The following is a 26,923-nucleotide window of genomic DNA, read 5'->3' as shown; positions in this document are numbered from 1 at the left end:
AAAAAGGCTTTTCTGAAATCTAACACATGTCCCACCGGATCCCCCCCCACACATGTGTGTGTTGACCCCTTCAAAGAACTCTAATAGATTAGTAAGACACGTGATTTTAGAGGCTTTAAGAGATTAGCACATAGAGATTTTTGAGAGTCTAAATACCAAGGTGGATGCACCATGTGTGGTGAAGAACAAATTATTACACTTAGTGATCTTCCTTCTAGGAGCTGATAAAGTTATATACTGATAAACCCAACATTTGAACGTGCAAAGAGGATGGGTAGTTGATGACTCAAATAATTGGCTGTCAATATATTATAGGAAAATGTGCAAGGAACATAAAGTATCCCATTACCTAACTAGCCTCTGGATGGCTTTAATCCTTACAAATCATCTGCCAGCCCATTTATCTGGCAAAAAATTGGAGACCTTCAGAGACTAAAAATCCATTTCTGCTGTTTACATCTGTAAAACAGAATCAGAATTTCAGTAGAAATATGAGATGGGAGAAGCAAATTAATTCAGGTAAATTATATTATTCGAACTTGAACTTACAACTCAAATGGAATCTGGACCTGAGTTTGTCTGAATTTCAAAATATTCTGATAATTTTTTTTCATTAAGCAAATATATTCATTTTCATTTCTATACCTGTCTATTTTCTGGGCTGAACTGGAAATAGACATTCTGAATAAAAATCTGTCCCTGTAGTGTTCATGACTGGAAGAACCAGAAAGGTAGATCTCTCCAAATATTGTCAATCCAGGAAAGCAGATCTAAGAACTGTGACAAGTCTGGCTAAGTCTACCCATTTTGGGGTACTTGCCTGACCAGAACTAGACCTTTTAAAGCCCATTGTACACAATCCTCATCTTCGTGTGCAGGTGGCGAAGTTCTCCTTGGTGTGCCGGAGGTTGGTCCTGGCGGGAGCCACCAAGATCGGAGACCTCCTGGACTATGACCTGGGGGGTTGGGTGGATCCTCTGGTGTTCGAGCAGTGAATGGGGCTCTCCACCCTTAACCCCACCCCCGGCATGTACTCCAGAAGGTGGAGGCAGCCTTGCCCTCCGCGGCTCAGTCTTTCCTCGAGTGGGTCCCGCTCGCCTCTCACTCCAGGCCCTCTGGATCTTTCCATGGGCCCCCTGCCCCATGAGTCTTCCTGGCCTCCCCTTCCTTGCACCCTGAGCTGCGCGTCTTGCAGCTGGCTCATTTTCAAACCACACCAAGAGACCATCTATATGTGCTCATGCTGCACACACTTCATTTCCCCACTCTCATGTCCCTCCCAGATACCAAGTGGTGGGACCTTTTACCAGAAGTGGAGGGTGGGCCAGTTTATATTCCATCTTAGTCCCACAGCCTGCTGTGGGTATCAGCTGGCGGCTCCTCCATGCAGCCGTGAGCATGAGGGTGTACTTGGCACGGTTCACCTCTGTCCCTGAAGCCTGTCCCTTCTGTGGCGTGAGGGAGACCCTGGTGCATGTGTACCTTCAGTGCACCAGGCTGAAGCCCCTCTTCCGGCTCCTCCAGAACCTCTTCTTGAGTTTCTGGCTTCACTTTTCCCCGCACTTGTTTATTTATGCACACATGATCCACGGTCCCACGAAGTCTCAGGACCACCTTGTCGACCTCCTCCTGGCCATGGCCAAGGTGGCCATTCATTACACCAGGGAAAGGAGGTTGACAGAAGGGGGGCCCTGCGACTGTGGGGCTCTCTTTCATTCTTTTATCTGCTCACGTATCTGGGCAGAGTTCCTCTGGGCAGCATCCACCTGCTCTCTCGAGGCCTTCAAGGAGCAATGGCTGCTGTCCGGGGTTCTCTGCTTGCTGTTCCCTTCTGGTTCCCTAGTTTTGGCCCTTTGACCCCCATGCCTGTTCCTGTTATTGCTTTTGTTGTCCACCGAACTTGGTTGGGTTCTGGGTTTAGTAGCTCCACCCTATGCTGGGGAAGGGGCTTTTAGCAGTGGGCAAGCTAGCGTCCGCCCATGTCTGGGTGCTCAAAAGGACTAGACCTTTTAAGGTTCACCTGTGATTGACAAGATATTCTATTGGTGGAGAAATTCTCTTGGACATCTCTGGAGAAATGCCCTAGGAACGTCTAACTCATGATGCTCTAAGCAAAGTACCCAGTCACCTTAAAGATGCTTTGCACTCTCAGGATGCACTTTTACACCTAAGCAATGCCTATTTAGTTTGACAATAAATGTAAAATCCAAATACATTTTCTTTAAAACATCTGAAGGGGCATATGTGTGAGCAATGACTTTATGGGTGTCATTCTGTGCAATTACTCCACTGAGCAGATCAGGCCCCTCAATCTTTTTTGTTCTGGTTGGGTGATTTCAGTCAGCGCCCACAGTCAATAACTTTGTTTAGTCTGGTTTTCTATGGCTGTGGTTCTTCAATTTCAATTTGCATTTTTGTACTTTATTTTGAACTTCAGTTCACATTCATGTATCCGCACAGTGAATGGAGTTATTCTCAGCTAATGAATAGTTTGATTCACACAAATTGGGCACTGGGCAGAAAGTTATTATTGAATGAGTGTGGGGTTGGAAGGGTATTATCCATAATCTTGCTGTTCCAGTAGGAAGCTTTATTCAGAGATCTGTTTGTTAAAATACCAGTTCTGAAATCTAACAGGCCTAAAAATTTTCACCTCAATTGGAACTAATTTTCTTCCTTTTTACTATTACCACTATTATTATTGCCGGAAGTAAACAGAAATCATCCATTGGACTGCAAATAGGATGTGCCACTGCATGCATAAATTATAAAGGATTAAATTGTACTCAACTTTGTGGCAGTTTCCCCAAAACTTCTTAAAGCTGAGGCCATGTGATTGGATAGACTAGGCCCAAGGCCCCCCCTGCTGGAAGCCTCAGGTTTCTGCCACAGCCATCCCAGGAAAGGAGCAGTGAAGAGGTTCTCCAAGCAGGCTAGAGTAGCTGCAAGGGTCTAGGTGGGGCATATACAAGGAGTTGCAGCAGTAGCTAATTGCTGCTTGGAGCAGGAGAAGAAAGGACTGCAGGCCTGGCTGCCTTGAAGAGCAGCAGGGCCACGGACAGCTCAGTGTGGGCAGGGACCAGGCCTGGCTGGCTGCTAGGACTCAGTAGGGACTGAGCCTGGGGAGGGCTGCAGGAAGATAGTGTCTTCAGGGAGGAAGCCCTGGGGATACAGCCCCATACCAGGGCTGGACTGCTTAAAGACCAAAGCCCAGGGAGGGCTAAAGAGAGACACCACCAGAGGGGTACTGAGGTAGGCCCCGGTGGACTGTATACCCTGGAAGGGGTCTGTGATGGTTAACATGCAGACAGGGCGATTTGGCTGGAGCACTGTCTCTGAAAAACCCACATCAGAACCACTGAACGGGGTCACCAGAACTAAAGAATGCAGACACACCCAGTCAGAAGGGGGCGCTCGCAAGAGGTGGGTGCCAACCCCATTACAGGCCCCTTAATCTACTTTTCAAGAAAATGAAACTAATCACACTCCCTGCCATTCCTGCTATGTGAAAAGAATGGTAACTCGGAGTAGATTGTGTAGCACTTCATGTGATGATTCATCTCCTTTCTTACATGCTTTAATGAGCGGCAAACTAGTTAACAATGCTGCCTGCAATTTACAGTATCTTTGGTACCTGACACAACAATGGCTCTCAACCTTTCCAGACTAGTGTGCATCTTTCAGGAGTCTATTATCTTGCATACCCCAAGTTTCACCTCACTTAAAAACTACTTCCTTACAAAATCAGACCTAAAAATACAAAAAAGTGTCACAGCACGCTATTACTGAAAAATTGCTTACTTTCTCATTTTTTACCATATAATTATTAAATAAATCAATTGGAATATAAATATTGCACTTACATTTCAGTGTATAGTATATAGAGCTGTATAAACAAGTCATTGTATGAAATTTTAGTGACTTTAAGTGCTTTTCATGTAGCCTGCTGTAAAACTAGGCAAATATCTAGATGAGTTGATGTACCCATCCAATATAGGTTGGATATTAGGAAAAACTTTTTCACTAGGAGGGTGGTGAAGCACTGGAATGGGTTACCTAGAGAGGTGGTGGAATCTCCTTCCTTAGAGGTTTCTAAGGTCAGGATTGACAAAGCCCTGGCTGGGAGGATTTAGTTGGGAATTGGTCCTGCTTTGAGCAGGGGGTTGGACTAGATGACCTCCTGAGGTCCCTTCCAACCCTGATATTCTGTGATTCTATGATTCTATACCCCCTGGAAGACCTTTGCGTACCCCCAGAAAAGCTGAGAACAACTGTGAGGCCTTTGCTCCCGAGCTAGTTGTTCATGCCCTGCCTTTTAGAAAACACTAACTTATGACCATTTATTTCTTTGTGCTTTTAAATTCCTTTAGACGGTATGTGGGTGTTAATGTATATACCCTTTAGGTTTTTTATTCCATTTCTGTCTAAATCAAACTTTACAAGTGTAATTGTATTTAGCCTTTTTTTAAAACAAATTGGAAGCAATGTAAAAGGGCTGGCAATTGAATTAGTTAAAGGCCTTGTTCCACTCCATTCCATCTGGGAAATCTCTTGTTTTTCTTGAAAAATTATTGTATTAGTGTTACTGTCAGTTTGATTTGATGATGAAGACAGACACTTATTGCAATGTGCTGTATTTATCCTTCACTATGCTGCTTTAACTGCAACAAAACCTTAAATCTAAAAGCATATTCCTTCAACTAGATACTTGTTTTGAGTTTTCTTGTTTTAATAAAGTGAAGTTTTACAAGTACTTCATCACCTGGCTTCTGAGACTTGAAATAGGACTTATCCTATCACATAATACAATAATAATAATTATATCTTTTACTTTCAGTCATTTCTGTTGTTGAGAGAAATTTTATATAGATTGGGAAAGTAGTTGTAGGGACTGAGAAGGATGTGAATGGAATTAGATTGAGAATGAGTTATGTGAATATGTCAATTCAGGTCACAATAGACAAATGATGCAGAAAGATTCATATGAGCTTTCCTAGTAGCCTGAAGTTGGTCTGATAGATGAGGTAAAGCCTCTACAATCAGTCAAAATGCAGTATGGTGTCACTACTCTAACAGAAATTTGCTTTTAGTGCGGTCTCTGCATTTTCCATGTATAAATTTGACCGAGGGTATTTTGAGGCAGGAGAGAGATAAAGAGGGGAAGAATCATTCTTCCCTATGGATCAATCAGAATAATAGGTTAGATTTTCTTTTAACTCAGATAGTCAGAAGTAATGGGTAGGTAATGTTCTCCCTCCCTAATAGGTGGACAACTTTGATATGTCTGAAAATGCAGTATATATAAATTCTGAAAAAATCGCTTGTTTTTGTAAGGGTCTGTCTGGACAGGTACCACAGTCTGGAGCTACTGAAAATAAAAACATCAGATAGCATAGCAGATATTTTTTTGTTGAACAGTTGGGTAGGAGACACAGTTTGAAGCTGGGATTTACAATGAGATCTCTTTCTCTTCCAGCCACAGCATCAGAAGTGTCACACAGGAAACAGGACATCCAGTGTGATCCCTTTTCTGTTTCAATTGCAGCCTCATCCCATCTTTGCCCCCAGCATTTCAACAGAAGGATATGTCCAAGTAAAAAATACTGCTATATATCTAAAAAAGCTTAAAATATAGACTGGATTATTTTCTAGGATTCCTTTAGACCCACTTGTTCTTGGATTTTTTTTAATTCTGCATCATGTCTTTTGCCTCTAGGTTGCCTGCTCAAATCTAGCCCAAACTGGTAGTGACAAATGTTGTAATGGCCCTGTAATGAGTTTTGTCTCTTTCCCAGGGGACAGGCACTAATTGGCAGGACTTTCAGAGAGGCTGTAGTGGACTAAAAGTATGTTTACAGTACAAAATTAAGTCAGCCTAATTTATATTGGTATACAGCTGCCACAGTCATTTCATCACTTGTGTCTACACTCTGCTCCTTGTGTCGGCGGTGTGCATACTCACCAGGAGGCCTTGCTCTGATTGAACTGTGTGTGGGACACTGGGGGATGGCTCTGAAAGCTATCAACAGTTGATGTAAAGCAACACAGTGTCTATAATGACACTGTGTCGACCTTGCGTCAGCCTAACTCTGTAGTGTAGACCAGGGCTAAGCATTGAATGATGCTGGAGACTGAGTTATTTTCTCAGCCTTAAAAATAGGTCTTCTGGGACAGGTTTCAAAGGCACACTTATGAGATTGCATGGCTTATCTGCTGATGCTGTTGCACATAGTACCTATTTTATGGATAAATGAAAGATTCATTCTCCAGGACTGTAAATCCAGTATCCTTTCTGAGCAACATATTTATGCACACAAAATGTGAAAAAGAAACTCCACAAAGAACATCTTGAGATAGCTCAAATATATTCTCATGTTTCACCCAGCCTTGAGCAGATTCCAATAGATTCTCTAAAATAAAACAAAATAAAAAGTCCCACTTTAAGGGTTGCTGTAAAAGTGACAGCTGTTCTGGCTACTATTGCATTTATTTTAAAAGGCAAAAGAATTTGGATAGAATAGATAGAAGATATCTGTAGAAGTAATGTAGAAATTACGCAGTCATCCAAAATGAGTTAGTCACAGAATCATGCTAATGATGCCAAGTCAAAAGAGCAAGAACATTCTTGGTAAATAACTTTGTAAAATGCTAGTGTTTTGAAGAATCAGTAACTATTGCTCTGATCTCTGTGATGACTAAATAACCCTAGCCAATAAATTATGCCACACACCTCTGCATCACATGATGTATATGTTAATACACATGACTACAGCTTTGTTAAATACATATCCCATTGGCTATTCACATTGTAATTCCTTTGTAGTGGAGTCATTCTGTCAATCACTTACAGCAAATCTGGAGGAGCTAAGGTAACATTTGGTCACTTCAGGTATAATCTAGGTAGGCTTCCAAAATAATTTAAAAAAGGATCTGTGATTTCATTAATTAATCTGCACAAGTCATTAAAAGAAAAGGTGGCCCATTAACTGCCTTCCGTTAATTAGCTTTAATTGTATAATTTGCCTTTAAACAGATTGCACAAAACCAAGAAAGAGACACATAAAAACATAATGAGAGCTAAAAAAGAAACTGTTGATCCAAGTGAGAAAGCAAGTTTTCATAGAATAGATTGCTGTTTACAGAGATAATACTGTGCATTAAAACTGTGATATAGTTGCACACTTTGTATATTAGGGTGTACTCAGCCTTTGTGCTTGTGGCACCATAATATGCGTTAATAGTAATAATACCTAGCTTTTATATAGCTATTTATAGAACATATTAAGGGGTGCTGCACAGAAAGCATGTAGAAATAAGAATGAAGAGCTCTGGATCTGAAGTTAATGTCCTGTATATGACAGATGAACACTTCACTTAATGGTACCCATTTAATAAGGAATTCCTGGTGCGTGCGTGTATGGAACTAGGGCACTTGTCGAGAAGGGGAAAGTAACTTCAGTCATGCACCAATCCCTTTGATCTGCAAAGGAACCAGAATATTATTTGTTCAAGAAACTCCATTTGACAGAAAGGAAGAGTAATGCAAATAACTATGGCCACATCAAAGCGTCTTCTAACTTTTCTGAATGTCATGACCAACTCCATGGGTGTTCCAGGGCTGGAGCATCCACAGGGAAAACATAGTGGATGCTCAGCACCCACTGATGACCCCGCCGATCAGCTCCTCCCCTTTGCCCCTAGTGCATCTCGCCTGTTGGCGGTCCTGCCAATCAGCTCCCAGCATCTCCCGACCACCGCAATCAGCTGTTCAGCATTGTGCAGGAGGCACTGGGGGGAGGGAGTGCAATGGAGCAGGAAGAGTCAGGGAAGGGGAGGAGCAGGGGCAGGGCCTGGGACAGAGCAGGGGTCGATCATCCCCAGCAAATGACAAAGTCAGCACCTATGACTCTCAAGAAACATGTACATGGTCAATTATGCTAATTAAAATATTAATCTGAAATGTATTGCTGTCTTTTGAGGTTTAATCCATGACGAATAAAGAGCCATTTTTTCCCTCCCCCGAATACATTCATTTCACATCCTTTGATTTCAGTGGCAGTTGTGTGCCCATATTGAAGACCAGAATTTAGCCCAAAATGTTTGTTAGATTGGGTCCGCATTAGCTTCTCAAAGAAGTATTTTTCCTACCCCCAGATGATAGTCTAAGTTTATCTGGATTCCACTAGCAATGTATGTCATTAGTGAAGTGCATGATGCTTCCCTAGTTCCTTCAGGTGATGGTGTGTGAAAGTCACTTCATAAAAGCTGGGTGGCCTGAACTAAGCACTACCAGATGTGTTTTTCTGCTATATGTTCTATAACCTGTTATTTTCAGGCAATAGTGTGAACGTGCACCATTGCAATATGTACCAGTTAGGACCCATGAATTAAAACATGGTTATCTTACTGTTTGTTTGATGTGTTGCTTATCTGGATAGCTGAAATTTTCAAATAGTAGGCTTGTCAGCGGAGCATTAGAGGATATTAAATTGTATAATAAAATAGGATCAGATCTTCCGCTTCAATGGAGCTATGCCAATTTACCCGAGCTGAGGATTTCAGCAATGAAGTTTTAGGAAGGAGTGGGTAAAGAAAACCATCTTTGGCCTTATTAACCTAAGCTTCAAACTTTATCCCTTTAATTATTGCCTGGAGCACCTTTAGTTTCTCAAGCTCTGAAACTGGGCTTCTCCTGCTTCAAAAAGTTCTCTGTACACAGGCTCAGGGCTTGTCTTCATTATGGGGGTAAGTCAACCTAAGTTATGCTACTTCAGCTATGTGAAAAACATACTTGGAGTCTACGTAGTTTACATCGACTTACCCTGGTGTCTTCACTGTGCTGCGTCGACGGGAGATGCTCTCCGGTTGACTTCCATTACTCTTCTCGTGGAGCTGGAGTACCAAGGTCGACGGAGAGTGCTCTGCTGTCAATTTTAGTGGGGTTTCACTAGACCTGCTAAATTGATCCCTGCTGCATCGATTGCAGCAGCGTGGATCTTCCCATGGAGACTAGCCCTCAGCCTGTAACAGTTGAGCTGATGACCATCCTTAAGGAGTATCTAAAGCAATGCAGGAAGCATGGGGAATAGCTTCACTTTTTATAGTAGCAAAAGACTAAGGACAATAACCTTAATCTGTTCCAGTGCTTCTGTGATGTTTGACTGACTTTACATTGGCTTCATGTGGCTTTTCTCTAATGCCTAATTTTGGCATTCAACTTTCCCTAGGTCCTAATTACATCTGCAGTTCTAGACAATGTCAGGGTCACACACTGATTAGTCTTTGTATCCCTGGAAATGACTGGCCTGACTCTCACCTAGATTGATTTTTTTAATGGTATCCCAAACTTACCTTTGATTTTACCTCTGAAAATCAGGTGTTAAATATTTATTGAGTGTTGGAGTCCATCATGCACTTAATTAAGTTGCTTGTATTTTGTTTCTAAACTATTTTTTATAAAGAACTTAAACTGTAAAGCCTGTCAATGAGATCTTATTTGGCAGCAAGGTGATAGATTGCTACATATATGAAAGTAGTGATAAAAACCTCTGTGTAGGGTTATGGTGTGTTGGTTTATATGGAGCAGCTTTTTCTTAAGGCGAAATGGTCTGGAATCTGCACTGCAGGTTTTTTTTCTTCATTGTGGACCCCTGCTACTTATTCTGCATTCAAATCCCTGTGTGGCATGCCCATTGGCGTCAGGAGTATTTTGTGTGTATTAAATGGAGAAATGAAGTGTGGATCCCAAAGCCAGATTTGGCCCACAGTTTTATGTGCGTAAACACTCACAACTCCATTAACATAAGTGAAGTTGCCATTTTAAACCAGAGGTGAATTAGTTCCAAGAAATTCATCGAAGAGCAAATTCACTACTTGCGTAAACCAATATAACTTCATCGAAGCCAGTGAAGTTCTACCAGTTTATACTGGGCAGATTTGTTTTCTTGTGTTCTCTTTCCTCCTCTTCCCCCAAAAGGTGAATTAGAAAACAATTACACAAACATTTCTGAGGATGTATTATATTTCACAGGCATCAAACTGGACCAACTTTCTGGATTTGGCAATATTTTATTGAATTTTTTAGCAATGTTTGTAGAATAGTTTGTTCACTGACAGAATAGCCAAGATTTTGAATGTATTTTGGTAAAATTTCTATTAAATATTAATGATAAATGTTACAGAGAATTTCACATATGGATTTTTAAAAAAAAAACTTTCATTTTTTCCATGTAATTTTGGACAGATTTTAATGTTAAATACATTGACCAATTCTCTCCTCTCACTATCAATAAAATGTGAAGAAATATAACAGCTTTGTGTAATGTACTTTAATATTAGATTGTAAAAGTAGGGAGACAGTGATGTCTAGTGGTTATAGCAGGAGTATGGGAATTAAAACTCCTGTGATTTCTGGGGCCTACATTAACTCCTAGTGATTTTAGGCCAGTCACTTAATTTTTCTGTGCTTCAGTTTATCCATATGCTGTTTCTGTGTCGACATATACTCAAAAAGTCTCACCCATTTTCTTCCATGTTTTCAGAGAAAATGTGGCAATTTTCAGGCTGATTTTTCTGGTAGCCAAAATTATCATAAAAGATGGCTTATTATGGCTGAAATCTTACCAGAGTCAACAATTGTCTGTCTTATCTAGGCTTCCCTGGTTTTGTTTTCTTGAAGCATACTGCAATTTTATTGTAAATCCTGGCACGTTCTATACAGAGTGCTACTATAGAAAGGCTATGAATGTTGCCTGTTGAGAGCTGTCATAACGCTCATGCTTGAACACAGCTGTCTGCAACTCATGTACCAAATATAATTGTTTGGAACTGAAATGTTTGGCATAATGGCATTACTCTAAATTGCCTCCTTGGGCCTGTTGGTGATATGATTTTGCAGCTTTTGTCCCCAAGGAATCATTTAATTTTTCTTCAAAGACTTCTGGCTTCAGTTCAACAAACAGCTACTTGTTGCATAATAGCTGAGTCCAATTCGCAACAAATATACAGTATGAGTCCAAAACACTGGGTTTATACAGCTAACTGCTGTACAGACAGCAGCTGTTGCCCAGTACTTCTCAGGCTTTTCAGTTTTCACACACATCCAAAATATCCTGTGCTATACATACCCAAAATACTCACAAGCAAGAATCTATCTGCTTTGTGATTCTAGGTTTTTATAGAGGGGTCCGTCAGTGTTGTACTGTGAGTGTCAGTGTGACCAATTTAGTCCTTTTTCTCAACACATTTAATTTTAAAAAGCACTGTATTGATACTGATTTAATATTTATAAGCATTACTTCTAGGGTAGGAGAGGAGGATTTGCGTGTAAGTGTTCATTAATATGAGTAAATGCTTTGAAATTCTGTAATACCTTTTACCTGAACATTTCGAAGCACTTTATTGATGACGTTATGTATGTGAGGCAGGTAAGCATTATTAGAGGGGGAGCTGGTACTGACTCTACATGTAAGTTGGCTAACACTTTTCATTAGAAGAGTTATCTTTTCTAAAAGCTGTGAAACCTCAGCTGCTTTCAGAAAGTCTTTGAAATTTATGAGGGAGAAAGCCCTTTGACTCAGTCTTTTCTTTATGCCATGAAATTCCATTCAGCTAAGTTATAACTGTTTAAAAAATCAACATATTTCCTGTTGGTTGCGTTCCTGAGGGCAATTTTGGCAGCATGCCAAAATAACTGAACATGAAAGTCTAAACAGCCAGGGCCCACGCTGCCACAAAAACAGCAGCAGCAGACACATCCCTAGGAACACCTGGGAGCTGCCCAAGAAGCTAGAATAGAAGTGAAGAGTACAAGGTTGGTCTTCTCTGCCCCACTCTGAGCACTGGGACATGATCTCAGCCTCCAATTCTGGCAGGAGCTCCTCCAAATGAAGAGACAGAACCAGACTGGGGCAGGCTTTGCTGGCCATCCCCAGGATCCAGAACATGGTGCCAGTAGCCCATGAACACTCTTGAGACAACAGCCTTCCTCTTGTTGCCAACTAAGCTGAAGTTCTCAAGGTTCAGGCTTCAAATCTTGATGATGCATGATGGGGGTGGGGAGGCTGTTAGAGCTCTTTATCAGTGGTTTGTAACCTGAGGTCCGTGGACCCTGGGGGTCTGTAGACTATGTCTAAGATTTCCAAAGGGGTCCATACCTCCAGTCTAAAACATTAAGGGGTCTGGAAATGAGGAAAGGTTGAAAATCACTACGGAGCAGAATTTGGTTTTACCCTTTTCCTTTTAAAAACCTATGAAGTTACATACCAAAAACCGGAGGTAAAAGAACTTTTACCTTAGCAAGTCAAGCAGCTATAAGTGAAGAAATGTCACATTTTTGGTTGCCTGTGCATCCTTAATTCTGCTCCTTTGTGTATATGTGTTAAGATACAGTCTTTAGTTACATTATCACATATTAGAGACAGAAGGTGGGTGAGGTAATATCTTTTATTGAAGCAACTTCTGCTGGTGAAAGACAAGTTTTCTAGCTACACAGAGCTCTTCTGGTCTGGGTCTGATCACATACTGTCTTTTACACAAGACTCCTGCTTGATTCGGTGTACAGGTTGGAGACACGAGGGGGCAAAATTAATATTGCACCGGTCACCATAAATCTGGCACTTCCTGACTTTTGAGTGCTTGTATTTGCAGTCTAAGTAATTTCTTTAATTTTGTTTTTAATGTAACTATACCCATTTGACAGTTGGGGAAAGTGAGGCACAATTTGATTTTTCCCAATGTCACCCACTAAGTCAGTAGCAGAGTTAGGATTTGGGACCCTGAAGTCTTGACTCCCAAACATTCTATAACCATTAGATATACTTTCATGTTCTTTCTTAGATTCAGATTCTCTTGACTGGCTCTTCTTCCATGTGTGTGCATACTCTTGCTCTATCTGTGCAATGATCCCTTTCCCCCACTACCTCTAACTCTATCCTAACTGCACTCCTTATAGGCTATCCCTTGATGGTGCTACTTCCCTTCCTTTATCTACTTAAAAACAACAACAACGAGGAGTCCTTGTGGCACCTTAGAGACTAACAAATTTACGTGGGCTAAAACCCACTTCATCAGATGAGGTTTTCTTTGCTGCATAACTGAAAGACAATGTGGTTAAGTCATGTGGATTCTGTTGTTTTTGTAAGGAGATGGGTCAAAAGACTTAAAATTTTCTGTAGCATCTTCTGTTTCTACAGTGCTACGGACATAGAAGTAATGAGGATGTGTGTGTGTGTGTATTTATTTATACACACACACACACACACACACTATATATATATATAAATACACACACACACACTATATATATATAGTGTGTGTGTGTATTTATATATATATATAAATAAAATATTTTAGGCTATATTACTTCTGTTGTCTCACAAGCGGCTTAATTTCCACCTTCATTCTTTGGTGCACTTTATTTTTGGAAAAAAACAAAGATAAGGAAGTGTCAAGAAAAAGCGGCTTAGTCAGATTTTTAGACTCATTAAATATTTTAAATAAAGCTCATTGCTCATTTTACTTCTATTCTAAATTATTTACTGGCATTTCCATTGTCCCTTAAGATTATTTTGAATATCGAGGTATGGATTGCTCATTTTAAATCCCACAGGTAAAACATGTTGGCCTTTGACATTATTACAATTGTTTACTAGTTTGGCTAGTCATGTTCTTGGTATATTTTTAACTGTGTCCCTTAAAACAGAAGTGCAAACTGTGCCCTATTTTGCTCCCACTAAAAATAGATGGCTTTTTTGTTAATGTCGGACTACACAGCACAGCAACTTATCATATGCATTCTTTAATATCATTAATGACATTCATCAGGGTCCTGATGTCCAGGGTGAAAGAAGCCAGACATTTGTTGTCCCTAATGATTTGGTTTGTAAAATGCTGTCTTTTATTTCAGGAAGTTGGATGCTTTCATCTACGATGCAGCAGTGCTGAATTACAAGGCTGGAAGAGATGAGGGCTGCAAACTTGTAACAATAGGCAGCGGATACATCTTTGCCACTACGGGCTATGGAATAGCTCTTCAGAAAGGGTCACCTTGGAAGAGACAGATTGACCTAGCACTCCTTCAGTTTGTTGGTGATGGTAGGGCCAAACATTTCTTCATTTCTATTTTGTGTGCACAGATAATTATTTTACTTCCTTGCTATGAGTCATTTTGTTCAAGAAAGAATTCTTTTTAAAGTTCTTTCTAGGTGTTGAGTCGGGTAGTTTACACCCCAACCTAACCCGGTGATTCCCTTCAACTCACTCCACTCACCTCATTTTCCAAGACCATTGGACCATATTTTCATGAAAAGGCTACTTCCACATATCACACCCCACACAAATATACCAAATCCACTGATTTTGATGCTTTCTACCTTATGAATCAATTATACCTATGCAAAGTGGATGTAAATCAGAAGGGTTCAATTTAAGCTCACTCTATATTTGGGGTCAAATGACTACACATAGTGCAAGGCACTGGAGAATCCAATCCCAAGATGATTGTCTTAAGAGGGCAGCCAGTTCTGTTTCCTTCCTGATCAACAACAGAAGAGGAGTAGCCCCTCCTAATGAGATGCCTCCTTTCCAATACACTTTTCTCTTCTCCTCCATGCTCTTAATGACTGCTCCTTAAGGGACAAGAGTGGATAACTCTCCTCTTCAGGTTGTGAAGCTTATGGGGCTATCAGAATCTCTTCACCAGAGTGAAAAGTTTAACCCTTCCATTGTCTGGATGCACGGTAGACAATATCTCAAATATACAAGTGTTATGAAAATTCCTGCACTCCGGGGGCCATTATCAGTCATTCATCCAGTCAGTGTATAGGAATGCTATGTGGTTATGTTGAATTCACTGTTCAGTCACTTATTCCCTTATTCTTATTCAGTCACAGATTTCCTTCCCCCATCCACATTGGCATAACTGAGAAACAAATATAGATTTATGGGTCACTAATTGAGGGTCTCTGATAGGTAAAACAAATACTTTTCAGTATAACTAAAGGACAATGTAATTGGAATAGAACAGTGCCACAGGACAGTGGCCCCACTTCACAAATATCAAGGCATTAATTTTCAAATGAGGGGACGTTGAAAGTGTGAATGTTCCAGTACATTGATTGAATTTCCGTTATATGAAATGAGTGAAATAGATGTAATCATCTTGTTTCATTAACTTTGTCTGCAGTAGAGCGACGGTTGCTCATGGCACCATTACTGATCTGTTGGATTCAGAGTGGCCTACAATAGAAACATTATTTACTTCTTCCAGCCAGTGAGCAAATAAGCCATAAAACCCAGTATAAAACAAAACGGCATACTCTATGAATTGCCTAGACTTTAACTGATTAATTTTTTTTTCTTTATTCAGTGTGCAATGGCCAACTGTTCTAAGATTGCCCTGATGTTGTAGTATTATTCCCATTTATAGATGGGGAAAATGAGGCAGAGTGGTTAAATTATTTACGGAAGGCCACAAAGGCAATCATTGTCAGAATCAGGATAAGAATAGTCTTCCTGTGTCTCACAATCTGGGGTTAATACTATTGGACACTGGTCCAATGCAAAGTCATTCTCTGATAATGTCCCTTTGTAGCCTAAAATGTAACTCTGAGTTCTTTTACCTTTTTTATTGTCATCCTCCTATGTAAGAGAATAATTTGTTTTGCTAACAATTCAGTTTCTCTGTTGAAAATTAGTAACTAAAATTATGTGCATTTTTGGAAAAAATAGAGAAAAAGCTAACAAAGATGTTGAAAATATCTAGGCAAAACTCCTTTCTCCAAACACAGAAAATGCTATTGCATCTATATTTGCCACTCTGTCTACAGTTATTATAAAAGGAGTATTTTCTCAAATCTAAAATAGGAGTGTGATGAGAGACAGTTAGTCTGTGTGTGCATGTATGTTGGGGTGGGGAAGCTAGAGTTAAAGGGATTATCTCGTCTAATCATTTACCACAGTTAGCCAGTTTATTGTGTCATGACAGGCACTACATATGCCGATGTGGATGGGGCAAAATAAGTAGAATTTTCTTGTAGCTACTTTTTTTTTTAAAACCTGTGGATCGGTTTAGATTGTGAATACTCATGTCCAGAACCTTAGTTTTATTGGTTTAAAATAAAAGAAACAGTTAAAATAAGCTTTAAAACTTTTAAGAAATTTCTTCAATATGATTAATGTCTGACATTTCAACATGAAATAGACCATGGTATAAATAGTACTTGGCTGAATGCACGTCAATGATGCAATACCGGCTGTCTCTAGTAGTACACGTTGTTTGTCCATACAGTGCTTAGAAACTAAACACAAGTTTCATAAGTAAACCATGGAGAATATGAACAAATTTGCAATATTGCTTTATTGTTTTGTAGTTTAAGAGGATTTCTGGGCCACTCAGGGTTTCTGAAATGTGCAATTTCTGTTCTGAAGAACCTGGTTAAATTTGTAAAAATTCTTAAAGAATTGTTTGGTCACGACTTAAGAAGTATGGTGGTTAGCAACACAGAGTTACAAGGAAGGAGGTCCAGCAATACCCACTTCCTGCAATAGGAGGACATAATTTGCATGATGTACACCACTCTATCCTAACGTATGTTACCTGCCCAGGGCTCTAGAAGAAGTTGAATTATCCATTCTACCAAAGATCATTTCTGCTATACTCTGCAAGACTATTTCTTCCAGTCTCCAAGTTTGGAGATAAGAAAATATATAATTTTAAGAAAAGGAAAATTGACAATTAGTATTAAGAATAACTCCCTGAGTGAAATCTCTGGTATTGAGTTATGGCACACTGAAAATAAAATGGAACAAAGCACTAGAAAATGTAATGTAGGGAATAAGTCAACTGTGCTAGCAATGAGATGGGCTAAATGACATGATAGATGTACTCCCACTCTAATTTCAGTGGTTCTATCCATAATCTCTTTAGGTGAGACTTCATGTAACTCAGTTTTGAGCAATCAGAAAGGATGGACGCAGAGTCCAGAGAGGCAGATCATTCTGATATTTCACTGAACATCTTTGCTAAGTTGTCAAGTGAAACCAAAAAGTAAATGTTCGTGATGATCTTAAGATAATTTTCACAGGACACCTTCATCAGGCTTGGAATGAGGTTTTTTGGGTAAATACACAAACTATTGGTTCATAAATACTTCACTCACTTGTGTAGGATTGGCTCTTTAAAATTAGGCTTATGAAAGAGGTAATGCCAGATAATTATTCATTATCAACAAGAGAATGTGTATCTGTTGTTATTGAGGAACACCAGTGGATAATTATAAATCTAATGAGTATGAGAAGCATAAGAAAAGAATTCTTAATGAGTTGTACATGTATAATCTTTTAATCTGAATACTTTGTTAATAAGAAAACCTTTTGGATAGTTATAGCCAGACATTTTCATAGGAGCAAGTCGTATCATTTATGTGCATATATAAACATAGCTAGCATACACGCTACATGATTTTGTGTGCTTCTCTGATTTAGCCTTAACAATTAGATGGATTCCTGCACTGTATTTTGTGTGTGTAATTTTTAAAGCCCAAAGGTGGCTTTAATGTTCTGTCACGTTCCCCAGTTTTGATTGCATTCAAACTAATGTGGCACTATGCTTGGGCACTATCCTCAACTTTCTTCGTCAACACTGAACATGAAAGTCTAGCATGAATGTGGGGTTTACACCGCAGCTTTTTTCAGGACCTTTCAACATGCACAGATTTTCTCTGTGACCATCTGAATTATTTTGAGTCCCCCTTTTGTTAATAGAAACAGAAGAAGAAAAAGAGCTGATGCTCCCTGGTTACTAGGGCAGGTACAAGAAGGATGTGAGTTTGTGCTTACGGGTGGCCTGGACTGGATAAGCTGTATTAAACTACATGGGCAACATCCTGATTGTAGGAAGGGTTCCACTGCAATGAGAAGTCATGCTGCCAAGAATCACCTCCTCTGGGAGCTCATCTCTGAATTATGGGTGGTAAGAAGGAAATAGGATACTAGAGGACCAATTCCCTGACCTAATAAGGAATTGGTGAAGGCAGCTGGATGACTGGACAGAGTTGGCAAGGCCAAGAGAAAGGATAAAAGATGAGAGCACCTACTTTGTTGTGGAGTTCCAAATGTTTCATCACATAGGTTGCCCATATATCTGTGGCTAGCCCTGTTTTTAGAAATAGAAGATGAATATTCATTTGTTAGGAAGCACATCAGTTGTTATGGACCATTGGACCTTTTCTTAATATACTTAGGTTGATATTTGTGTTTTCCCATTTATTAGACACAATGAATTAAGCATGCTTAACAATAGCAGATGTCCATTTTTTTGTCTCAGAAGCCTCATTATCTGTGCACAGACTCCAGCCTGGTAATTAACAACTGCAGTTTTATTTAAAATAATTGACTATTTCAAGATAGTCCCTAAAATGCAGTGCAGTTTGGTGCACAAAAGGGGCTCATTTTATTCATTAGAGGGCATACTTACATTTATCTGCTACCCAGAAATAAAATGTCCCTTAACCCTAGTAGCGCCAAGTTTGTAAGCAATGGAAGAATTGGTATGCCTTTCTACGCTGCTGTTTGCTATCAACCAGCTCCATCCCTGGTAGGATTCTATTCCCCTAATAGCAAGGTTACACAAATTCTGGTTACACAACATCCGTTTTGATTTTCCTTACAAAATAGTTAATTTTACAGAGCTCAGTAAGGCAGTCTAACCAACCTATAAGTCAGCCCACTACCTTAGCAACAGTCAAGCTGAGTTTTTTCCATTCACTGGCAGTTTTGAAATAAACAAATACCAAATCACTTTGGGTTGAACTGAACCTGCAGTTTCCCAGTATTGTAGATGAATCAAAAAAGTCAGAAAAAAAATCATTTGGGATCCAACTAAACTTTTTGTATTGACCCAGATGAAAAGTTTCATTTTGACTTTGGGCATGTTTAACAAAAAGAAAGGAAATGGTGGGCTAGATTCATGAAATAGAGTAAGGGGATGTGGGATTGGTGATTCCCTGTACCCAGTAGTTAGGGTGCTCCCCTGGTATGTGGGAGACCCAGGTTGAATCCCCTCTCTGGAGCAGTGACTGGTATCCAAGTCTTGCTCTCCCTCTCTGTGAGCAGTCTCATCGCCAGGCTATTGGGTATGCTGGAGTGGGTCTCTCTCAAACTCTTCCCTTTAAGCTGTTCTTTGCTTCAAATGCTTGAATACCATTGGTCACAGAGACTGAGAGTGACTCTGTAGTTAGGGAAGTCACCTGTATTCAAGTCCCTGACTCAGATCAGGGATTTGACCCTGGGACTCTTGTAGCCCAGGTGAATATCCTAATCACTAGGCTATTGGGAGTTTGTGTTTAGAGCAAAAGCACATTTAGGCCTGATAGAAACCTGCTGTGATTAAGAGTTGCATAGCTTAGGATGTATAAGAAAATTCAGAATAATCATGTTTGTGGGGATAACAAAAGATAATTGATCTATAAAGAGAGTAAAGACTGGTTTGAGTTAGCACTAAACTTGTAGTGATAGGGTTGGAGAATTGATATGAAAATGAGAAACTAATACATATGTGTGAGAAAAGATAGTCAAAGTTACAAACAGTTAGCCTAATGAAGGGAAGCTGAAGCTGTGAATTTTCTTGTACTGGAGGTGTCTGTGGGAGACCACCTTAATACACGTCCCACTTGTGAGTAAATGATCATGCTTGCTAGTGTCCTCCCTTAATAAAGATTTGGTGAGTGGTGAATTTCACTCCAATGAGGGGCATCTCCTCCTCTGCGGTTTTGCACCTAAATCCCCTTGCGAATCTAGCCTGAAAAATTGAAATGGACTGTTTCAGCTTTCCTGTTTTTTTTTCTCTTTCTGTTTAGACCAAAACAATTAACAGAAATTGACACATTTGTTTTGGTCAATCCACTCTGCATTTTTCAGTGGGGAAAAGGTCTGCTGAAAAAATTTCCCAGGTGTACTCTACGGTTTTTTTTTCTATTGCTTTTCGGTCTAATCAGTTAGGCTAAGCTGCCTGCAACTGTATTTATGTGCATAGATTGCATAACTCAGTAAATCTTTAGTTGCTGGATTTTCAGCCTCCTCTCTAGGCCTGTGAAAACTCAAGCATCTGAAAACAAATCTACCCACCTTCTGCTTCAGTTTTGACTTTTTTTTCCCCACTGGTGACAAAACAGTAATTTTAGAAAATATGCAGCAAAATAGTTCAAAGTTTGCTGCATAATTTCTGAATCCTTTTATAGCTCCAGGGGTGGGGCTGGAAGCAGAACCACTGCCAGCTGGCAGATTTGTGAGGAGGCATTTCCTTGGCTGAGGGACAAATGCGTAGAGCGGCCCGGGGGTCAGGACAGCTAGAGTGATGGGTAACATGAGGATGTTGTAAAGAGAAGAAGCAGAGAGCCACTGGACAAGTGAGGATAGGAACAGTAGGAGAGAAGAGAGAGAAAAGGGCAGAAATTGGTAAGATGTGGGGGAATAGGAAGGCAGTTAAGTAGAGGCAGGCAGACAATGGCAGAAGATAGAGGGTGTCAGTGGAGAAGAAGCTGGAGAAGAGGATGCGTGGCTGGGCGTAAGATGTGCATGGGAAATGGATTGGAGAACTACTAGCTGGGCTGCCTAGGTGGGACCTCAGCTGTATGCCAGGCATTTGAGAAGGGGAGGAGGCTACTATGTTAGCTGGTGTTAAGAAAGATCAACTGAGTGAGGATGTGGGAAGAGGCCATCTGGAGAGCAACTGTCCTTTAAAGATTGGCTGACATGGCAGTGTTAAGGTTTTGACCCTTAGAGCTGTAGCCTTTGAAACAAACTAGTGGGAGAAAACATTTTTTTGCTCAGATTTCCACACAGGCATTACCCTGCTAACAAATTCTTCAAAATTTTGGTTAATTTCCCATGGGCTTTAGAGCAACTTTATATATTGACTGAGAATCTCAGTGAGTAGGTGTGTGTTTCCCACCCCATCAGGGAAAATGCAACTGTAGAAAAAAGACTTCTCATTAAATCTCTCGAAGAAAAGCCCTAACCTGACCCCTGATTCTTTTTCTGGTATGTATTTGCATAAGTCTTCCAAACTGATATTTCAATTATAATACATTGTGACTCATGCTGTACATTAAGGGGCCAGAAAAAAATGTGCTGTGATTAAAAGTACATATTTACAGTGCGTGCTGCTTAGGCAGAACACATCCGTGTTCCCAGTGATTTTCTGTTTATATATTTAGTGTCCTCCTTAAGCAGTGGGTGGAACAAATGTGACCGGAGAGTGTGAGTGGATATGTGGGGGCGTGTGTGTAGCTGAACAGGATGAGTGAGAATGTAATGTTGGAAATCGTGCTTAGCTGTTCTGGTTTTATTCATCCTTGAATAACAGGGCCACGCAGACTCTAGTCATTAGCTCACAATAAGTTCATAGCTATTACTCAGTCCTTTTGTTCTTTTTAGATTTTTAACAAGTCAACATTAATCCATAAATGACATATATGTCATATGATTTTGGGGGTGCTGGGGAAAGAAACTCAGAATTTTTAAATTCAGTTGTTGCAGACTGTGTGTGTGTATAATGTATTGCATACAACATATTGTACATGCTGTGTAACTAGATTAAGTTGATACTTAAGGGTTCTAAGAACCAAGCATTGATACAGGGCTAGCTTCTGACTCCCTTGTTCAGAATGTGAGTAGTCCCTTGTTCCATAAATAGCTTCATTAATTTTAGTGGAACTACTCACCTAGTAAGTGCTAACTGGAGTAATTCGGCAGAATCTTCCTCTAAATTTTGTAAATTGTGTATAGTTTGTACAGTACCTGTAAGTGGATGAATCCACTGTTGTGGGCACAGGCATGGTTGACTATTGACAGTGATGCCCCAGTTAGAATTTTCTGTCTGGAATGGAAACACCATATTTTACCTCTATGCAGTGTTGTTTCAGCCATGTTGGTCCCAGGATATTAGAGAGACAAGGTGGGTGAAGTAATATCTTTTATTGGACCAACTTCTATGTGTGTGACAGAAGCTTTTGAGCTTACACAGAGCGCTTCTTCAGGACCTGAAGTTACTAAATATGCACCTTCATGTCCTGAAGAAGCGCTCTGTGTAAGTTTGAGAACTCTTTCTTACCAACAGAAGTTGGTCCAATAAACGATATTACCTCACCCACCTTGTGTCTCTAATATTTTATCTGATCATTCTAGAAACATAATTTGGTTGGTGCAAGTTTTCATTCATGTATCACCCTGGAGCTTCAAGCTGCAGTCACTGACTTAACAGTTGCTGAAGTTGTTGAGAATCTTTAGATTCTTCTTATTAATAGCCCATTTCTGTTTCTAGCTTCTCTTGCTCTGTGACCTCCTCGATCAGGGAGGATTGGTCAGGTCCTTAGATGACCCTGAGGAAGTGTTGGAACCAAAGATTCTGCCAAGTTTAACAGATAAAACAGAACCCTAAAATATTTAAATTACATCCTGTGCAACCCCATTAATTTCAAGGGTTTATACAGCTGAATTCAGAGTCTCTGAAGTGAACGTTTTCAATGTGGAAATCCTGGGAGTTTTGTGTGTGTTTGCTGCAAAAGGTGTGGGAAGCTAGAGAAATTCTCAATCTCCTAAAACACTGAGAATGGAATTAAATCAGTGGAAACAAGCATCAACTGTGCATTCCTCTGGCAAATGTAGTGAATAACCCGCCTGAGTGCTATCATGCCATCTACTGTTTGCTTAGCATTCTGCCTCACCACCCCACTGAAGGTTCATGGCAAAGCAAGATGTTAGTTGTTGTGGCAGGTGATGCATTTGAAAGTGCAGGAGAGTGAGCAGTGCTGCAAAGAAATGAGGCAGCATTCAGAATGAGATTAGGGTACACCACAATAGGTTTTGTTTTGATTTCTAGGCTGGCTGCAATCTGCCTCTGTCTGGTTGCTGAAACTTGCACCTCCTCAGTGTCAAGGAGTTGGTAGCCCTGTGGAAAGTCACACAAATAATGCAGACCCACTAAGAGCTTAGATAGGGACAGCTACAGAACAGGCAATGGAACAGCATGGGAGGCAGGGAATTAATTTTTCCAAATTTTATTTCCCCAGCAACAATCCACCTTGCAGGGGGCAGGGTTTTAGGTGAAAGGAAGAGGATTAGCCCTCCACTCCACTGCAGACTTTTTCTCCCCCAGGGTAGGTCTGCTGCAGTGTGACCCATATGCTTGCATTGCAGCATTTAGTGGTGTAAATAAGGGATGGAATAGTGAGTTCTTGGTTTTTATTTTGGGGAAATCAGGGCAGGGGGTTGGGGTGCAGGAGGGGTGTGGGGTGTGGCAGGGGGCTCAGGGCAGCGGGTTGGGGTGCAGGAGGGATGCAGAGTGCGGCAGGGGACTCAGAGCAGAGGGTTGGCATGCGGGGTGCAGGAGGGGTTGGGGGTGCGGGCTCCAGCCCGGCACCGCTTACCTTGGGTGGCAGCGGAGCCAGTGGGGCTAAGGCTGGCTCCCTTCCTGCCCTGGCCCTGCATCACTCCCAGAAGCAGCTGGCACCACATCCCTGTGGCCCCTGTGCGGGGAAGGGGGGCAGAGGGCTCTCCGTGCTGCCCTGGCCTGCAGGTACTTCCCCCAAAGCTCCCATTGGTTGCGGTTCCCCGTTCCCAGCCAATGGGAGCTGCGGGGGGCAGTGCCTCCCACAGGGGCCGCAGGGACATGGTGCCAGCCACTTCCGGGAGGAGCCTGCCTTAGCCCTGCTGCGTCACGGAGCTGGCAATCCTGTGGGCCCTATCCAAAGTGCTGATGGGCTGGATCTGGCCTGCAGGCCGTAGTTTGCCCACCCCTTGACTCTAGTTGCTGTGTAGACATACCATATGGGGCTATCTCTTCTTTCCCTACTGTAAGGAGCTGGCATATCCTGCAGAAGTTTTGGGCACCATTCCACAGAGACAGAGAAGGGTAAGGAGGACATAAAACTGACTTCCTGTTTCTTTATATTTAAGAGTAATGATATGGATTACAATTAAGGAATGAAATTGTTCCTGGGGACATGTGTAGAACGCTTTGTTGTCGGGCCACACTGGCTGGAAGCAGAAACATTCTGCTGCCAGTGCTGTCTGTGGCAAGAGCTCTAAGACCTGACATCCTTTTGTGATTTAACTCAGTTTCTTTTCTCCACTATTTTTCCTTAGTGGCTTAATTTAATCCTGTGGTGGCTCAAAGGAGGCACCTCAAGGATAGACCTCAGCTGGGCTCATAATACAAATTTGTTGATGCAGTGTGTCTGCACTCAAGACTCAACTTTCAGCAGCTACAGCCTCTGTCCCAGTTCTGGGATTCTTCAGAACTAAATAGGCAACCATTTCAGTTAGCACCTCCATCACCTAATGAAGGCGTTCCTCAATCTGGAGTTTCCCTAGTTGCAATTCCATGCGCTACAAAAGCCACATCTGATTGCTGTGTCCAGTAGACTGATGAGAACTGAGGCTAAATCTGATGTTTTGAGTAGAGCTGTGCAAATAACTGATTTTTGATTATTTAAAAAAATAGTTTGGGTCAATCTGAAAATGAAACTTTTTGTGAAATGAAAATTGAACAGAAAGATTCATTTTAGATCAAATGAAACAGTTCATTTAGATTTCAAGTGCTTTAAAAAAAATTAAATGAAATTGAAGGAATTCTTTAAATGAGAATTTGTTTTGATTCATAAAATCAAATTTGCAAAATGTTTCAGTGTTGCTGCATGGTTGGAAATGTTTCAGATGAAAAATTTTGCTCAGCTCTCATTTCGATGAAAATTCGATGATTTAAATGTTGGATTGAAACTGAATTGGGTTAATTTGCTGTTGATCGGTTTCAGAAAAAGTAGAAGGAGATTGTCTTTACACTAGTCTCAGAATTCTATTTGAATCCACTCTTGATGAGAATTTTGGATTTCCACTTAAAATATTGACGGTTCCATCTTATTTCCATCAAGGAGCAAGAAAGTGAGCCAGTTCCTGATACAGAGATTGTTCATGCTTCTATGCTCTCTATTGAGATTTTTTTTTAGGATAAACGAGGCAGGGCTCCATAGCCCTCATTCAATGCTTACTTCATTGTGCAAAATGTTGCATTCAAGGAACATTCACAATGCAGCCTTTATCCTTTCTATCGTTGCCAATAAGCACTTGTAAACCTAGGCCATGTGCATTGTGAATAGGCAAATTGTGATTTTCTAAAAGCACTTATCAATCAGGACCTTTCCCCTGCTAACTTTCACTTTTGTACCCGCACCTAGCTATTTCACCACTAGCCATTAAAATAAATCAGTATGTTTTTAAAAAATCACCTTTGACCAGGACAGGAAAATTTGAGCCAGCAAAGGTAGAGATTCCAGTTAATCAGTTCTATCACTTATTCTTGGTTAGATGCATTTTACTGTATCTGTGGAAAATGTGGTTTTATTAGTCTTTTTTGTCTTCTGTATTTCTTTGATCAGTAGCCTCTGTAGTTTCCCATGATGTTGTTATACACATGGGAAATGGACCACATTGGGGGCTGAGATACAGAGCTAGAATGTGAGGTTCAGGTTTTAGGCTACAATTTCTGATTTAGGTTTGAAGTTCTAAAATATTGTCTTGTGCTAAAATCTTGTCTTCTTTTCAGTAAGATTTTGGTCCCAAATGGTTGAAATTTTACAAGATCTGTTCTTGTGAGCTTTCTGACAACTTGGGCTGCATCCAAATTCACTTTGGAAAGTAAGCCTTACCAGTCTGTGTCTGACACAAACCCAGAATCTTAGGGTTTGACTGCAGGAGTTTGAATCCAACCTCTTCAGTGACGTTTGTGGAGGGAATTCAGTTGTCAGATTTAGTTTCCAGCTCATGGCTAATACTCTGTGGTGAAAAATCATAAATAAAAGGTTTTACAAAGATTAAATAATCTACTATAGAGATATTTGGCCAAAGTTCTGATATGATTTCATTACTAATCATTTTTTGAACCTAGGATACACTTAAATGATTCAGAATACACACCCTAGTTCTCAGAAAACATCCCAATGATTAGAAATTGTCTCGTGCTCATGCAAAGCAGCTCAGCTATGCTAGGCAATACCTGGTGGTGCTTCAAAATGAAACTGCTTTCAGTTTTTTGTAATCAAAAAGAGTGGGACAACTATAAAATGTTTAATTGAGTACTGTGCTAGTTTAACTAATGGAAGTTTAATAGTCTTTATGAAAGATGACTAAAATGAACATAAGTCTAGCTGAGAGGAAAATAAAACTACTTGACTGTCTTACTCTAGTCCATTTTCAGACTCTCATTGGGTCTTTTCTGAAATTAAATTGCAAGGGCTTTAGGGCAGAGACAGGGTTTGCCTACAGCATTTGTTTTTATGGAACCTTTCACAGTGGGGTTTTGATCCTTGGAGCACTAACGCAATAGAAATAACAATATACGTTTAATACTTCATAAAGGCCATTTTACACAATCATAATTGTTTCTCTTTTCCTTTTGGTTAATCTCTGGTTGAGCACGGTCTCACTTAGGTTACTGTGTGTTTTGCACACCCTTATTCCTTACTGATGGGTATTTTGATGGCTACTTGACATGGGTTTCTCATCTGATGAAATAATTCCATCAGCTGTTCTTTTCCTCTGATAACTGTCTGTGTGCCTCTTTCCTCACTTTTCGTCCCTACTCTGAGCTGTATCAGCTTTCCTACCCGTGTTTGTTACAATTCTCTGCAGTGAGTGATTTGGTTGTACTACTTAGGCATATGCTACACTTTTGGAGGAAAAGGGGCATTAAAACCCCAGCCACCATTCTGGACTGCTGTACATAAGTGCATAGAGACAGCTGAAGGATTCCCACACAGGGGCAGCTCTAGCTTTTTTGCCGCCCCAAGCACAGCAGTCAGGCAGCCTTCGGCAGCACGCCTGCGGGAGGTCCGTCGGTCCCGTGGCTTCAGCGTACCCGCCGCTGAAT

At 40.7% G+C, this 26,923-nt stretch overlaps 1 protein-coding gene across 16 annotated transcripts in view; it reads left to right on the top strand.

Moving 5' to 3' along the window:
- Window positions 1–26,923, top strand: part of GRIN2A (glutamate ionotropic receptor NMDA type subunit 2A) — a 294,429-nt gene that overhangs the window by 249,529 nt on the left and 17,977 nt on the right. For all 16 annotated transcript variants that reach the window (XM_039492617.1, XM_039492630.1, XM_039492631.1 and 13 more), the window contains one exon: window positions 13,907–14,094. In XM_039492617.1, the coding sequence (XP_039348551.1) occupies window positions 13,907–14,094 (188 nt within the window). The remainder of the gene's footprint in view (window positions 1–13,906; window positions 14,095–26,923) is intronic.

The sequence above is a fragment of the Mauremys reevesii genome, linkage group 10, assembly GCF_016161935.1.
Source record: "Mauremys reevesii isolate NIE-2019 linkage group 10, ASM1616193v1, whole genome shotgun sequence".
NCBI lineage: Eukaryota > Metazoa > Chordata > Testudines > Geoemydidae > Mauremys > Mauremys reevesii.
The sequence above is the reverse complement of the archived record's forward strand: the minus strand, read 5'-3'. Positions and strand labels throughout refer to the sequence as shown.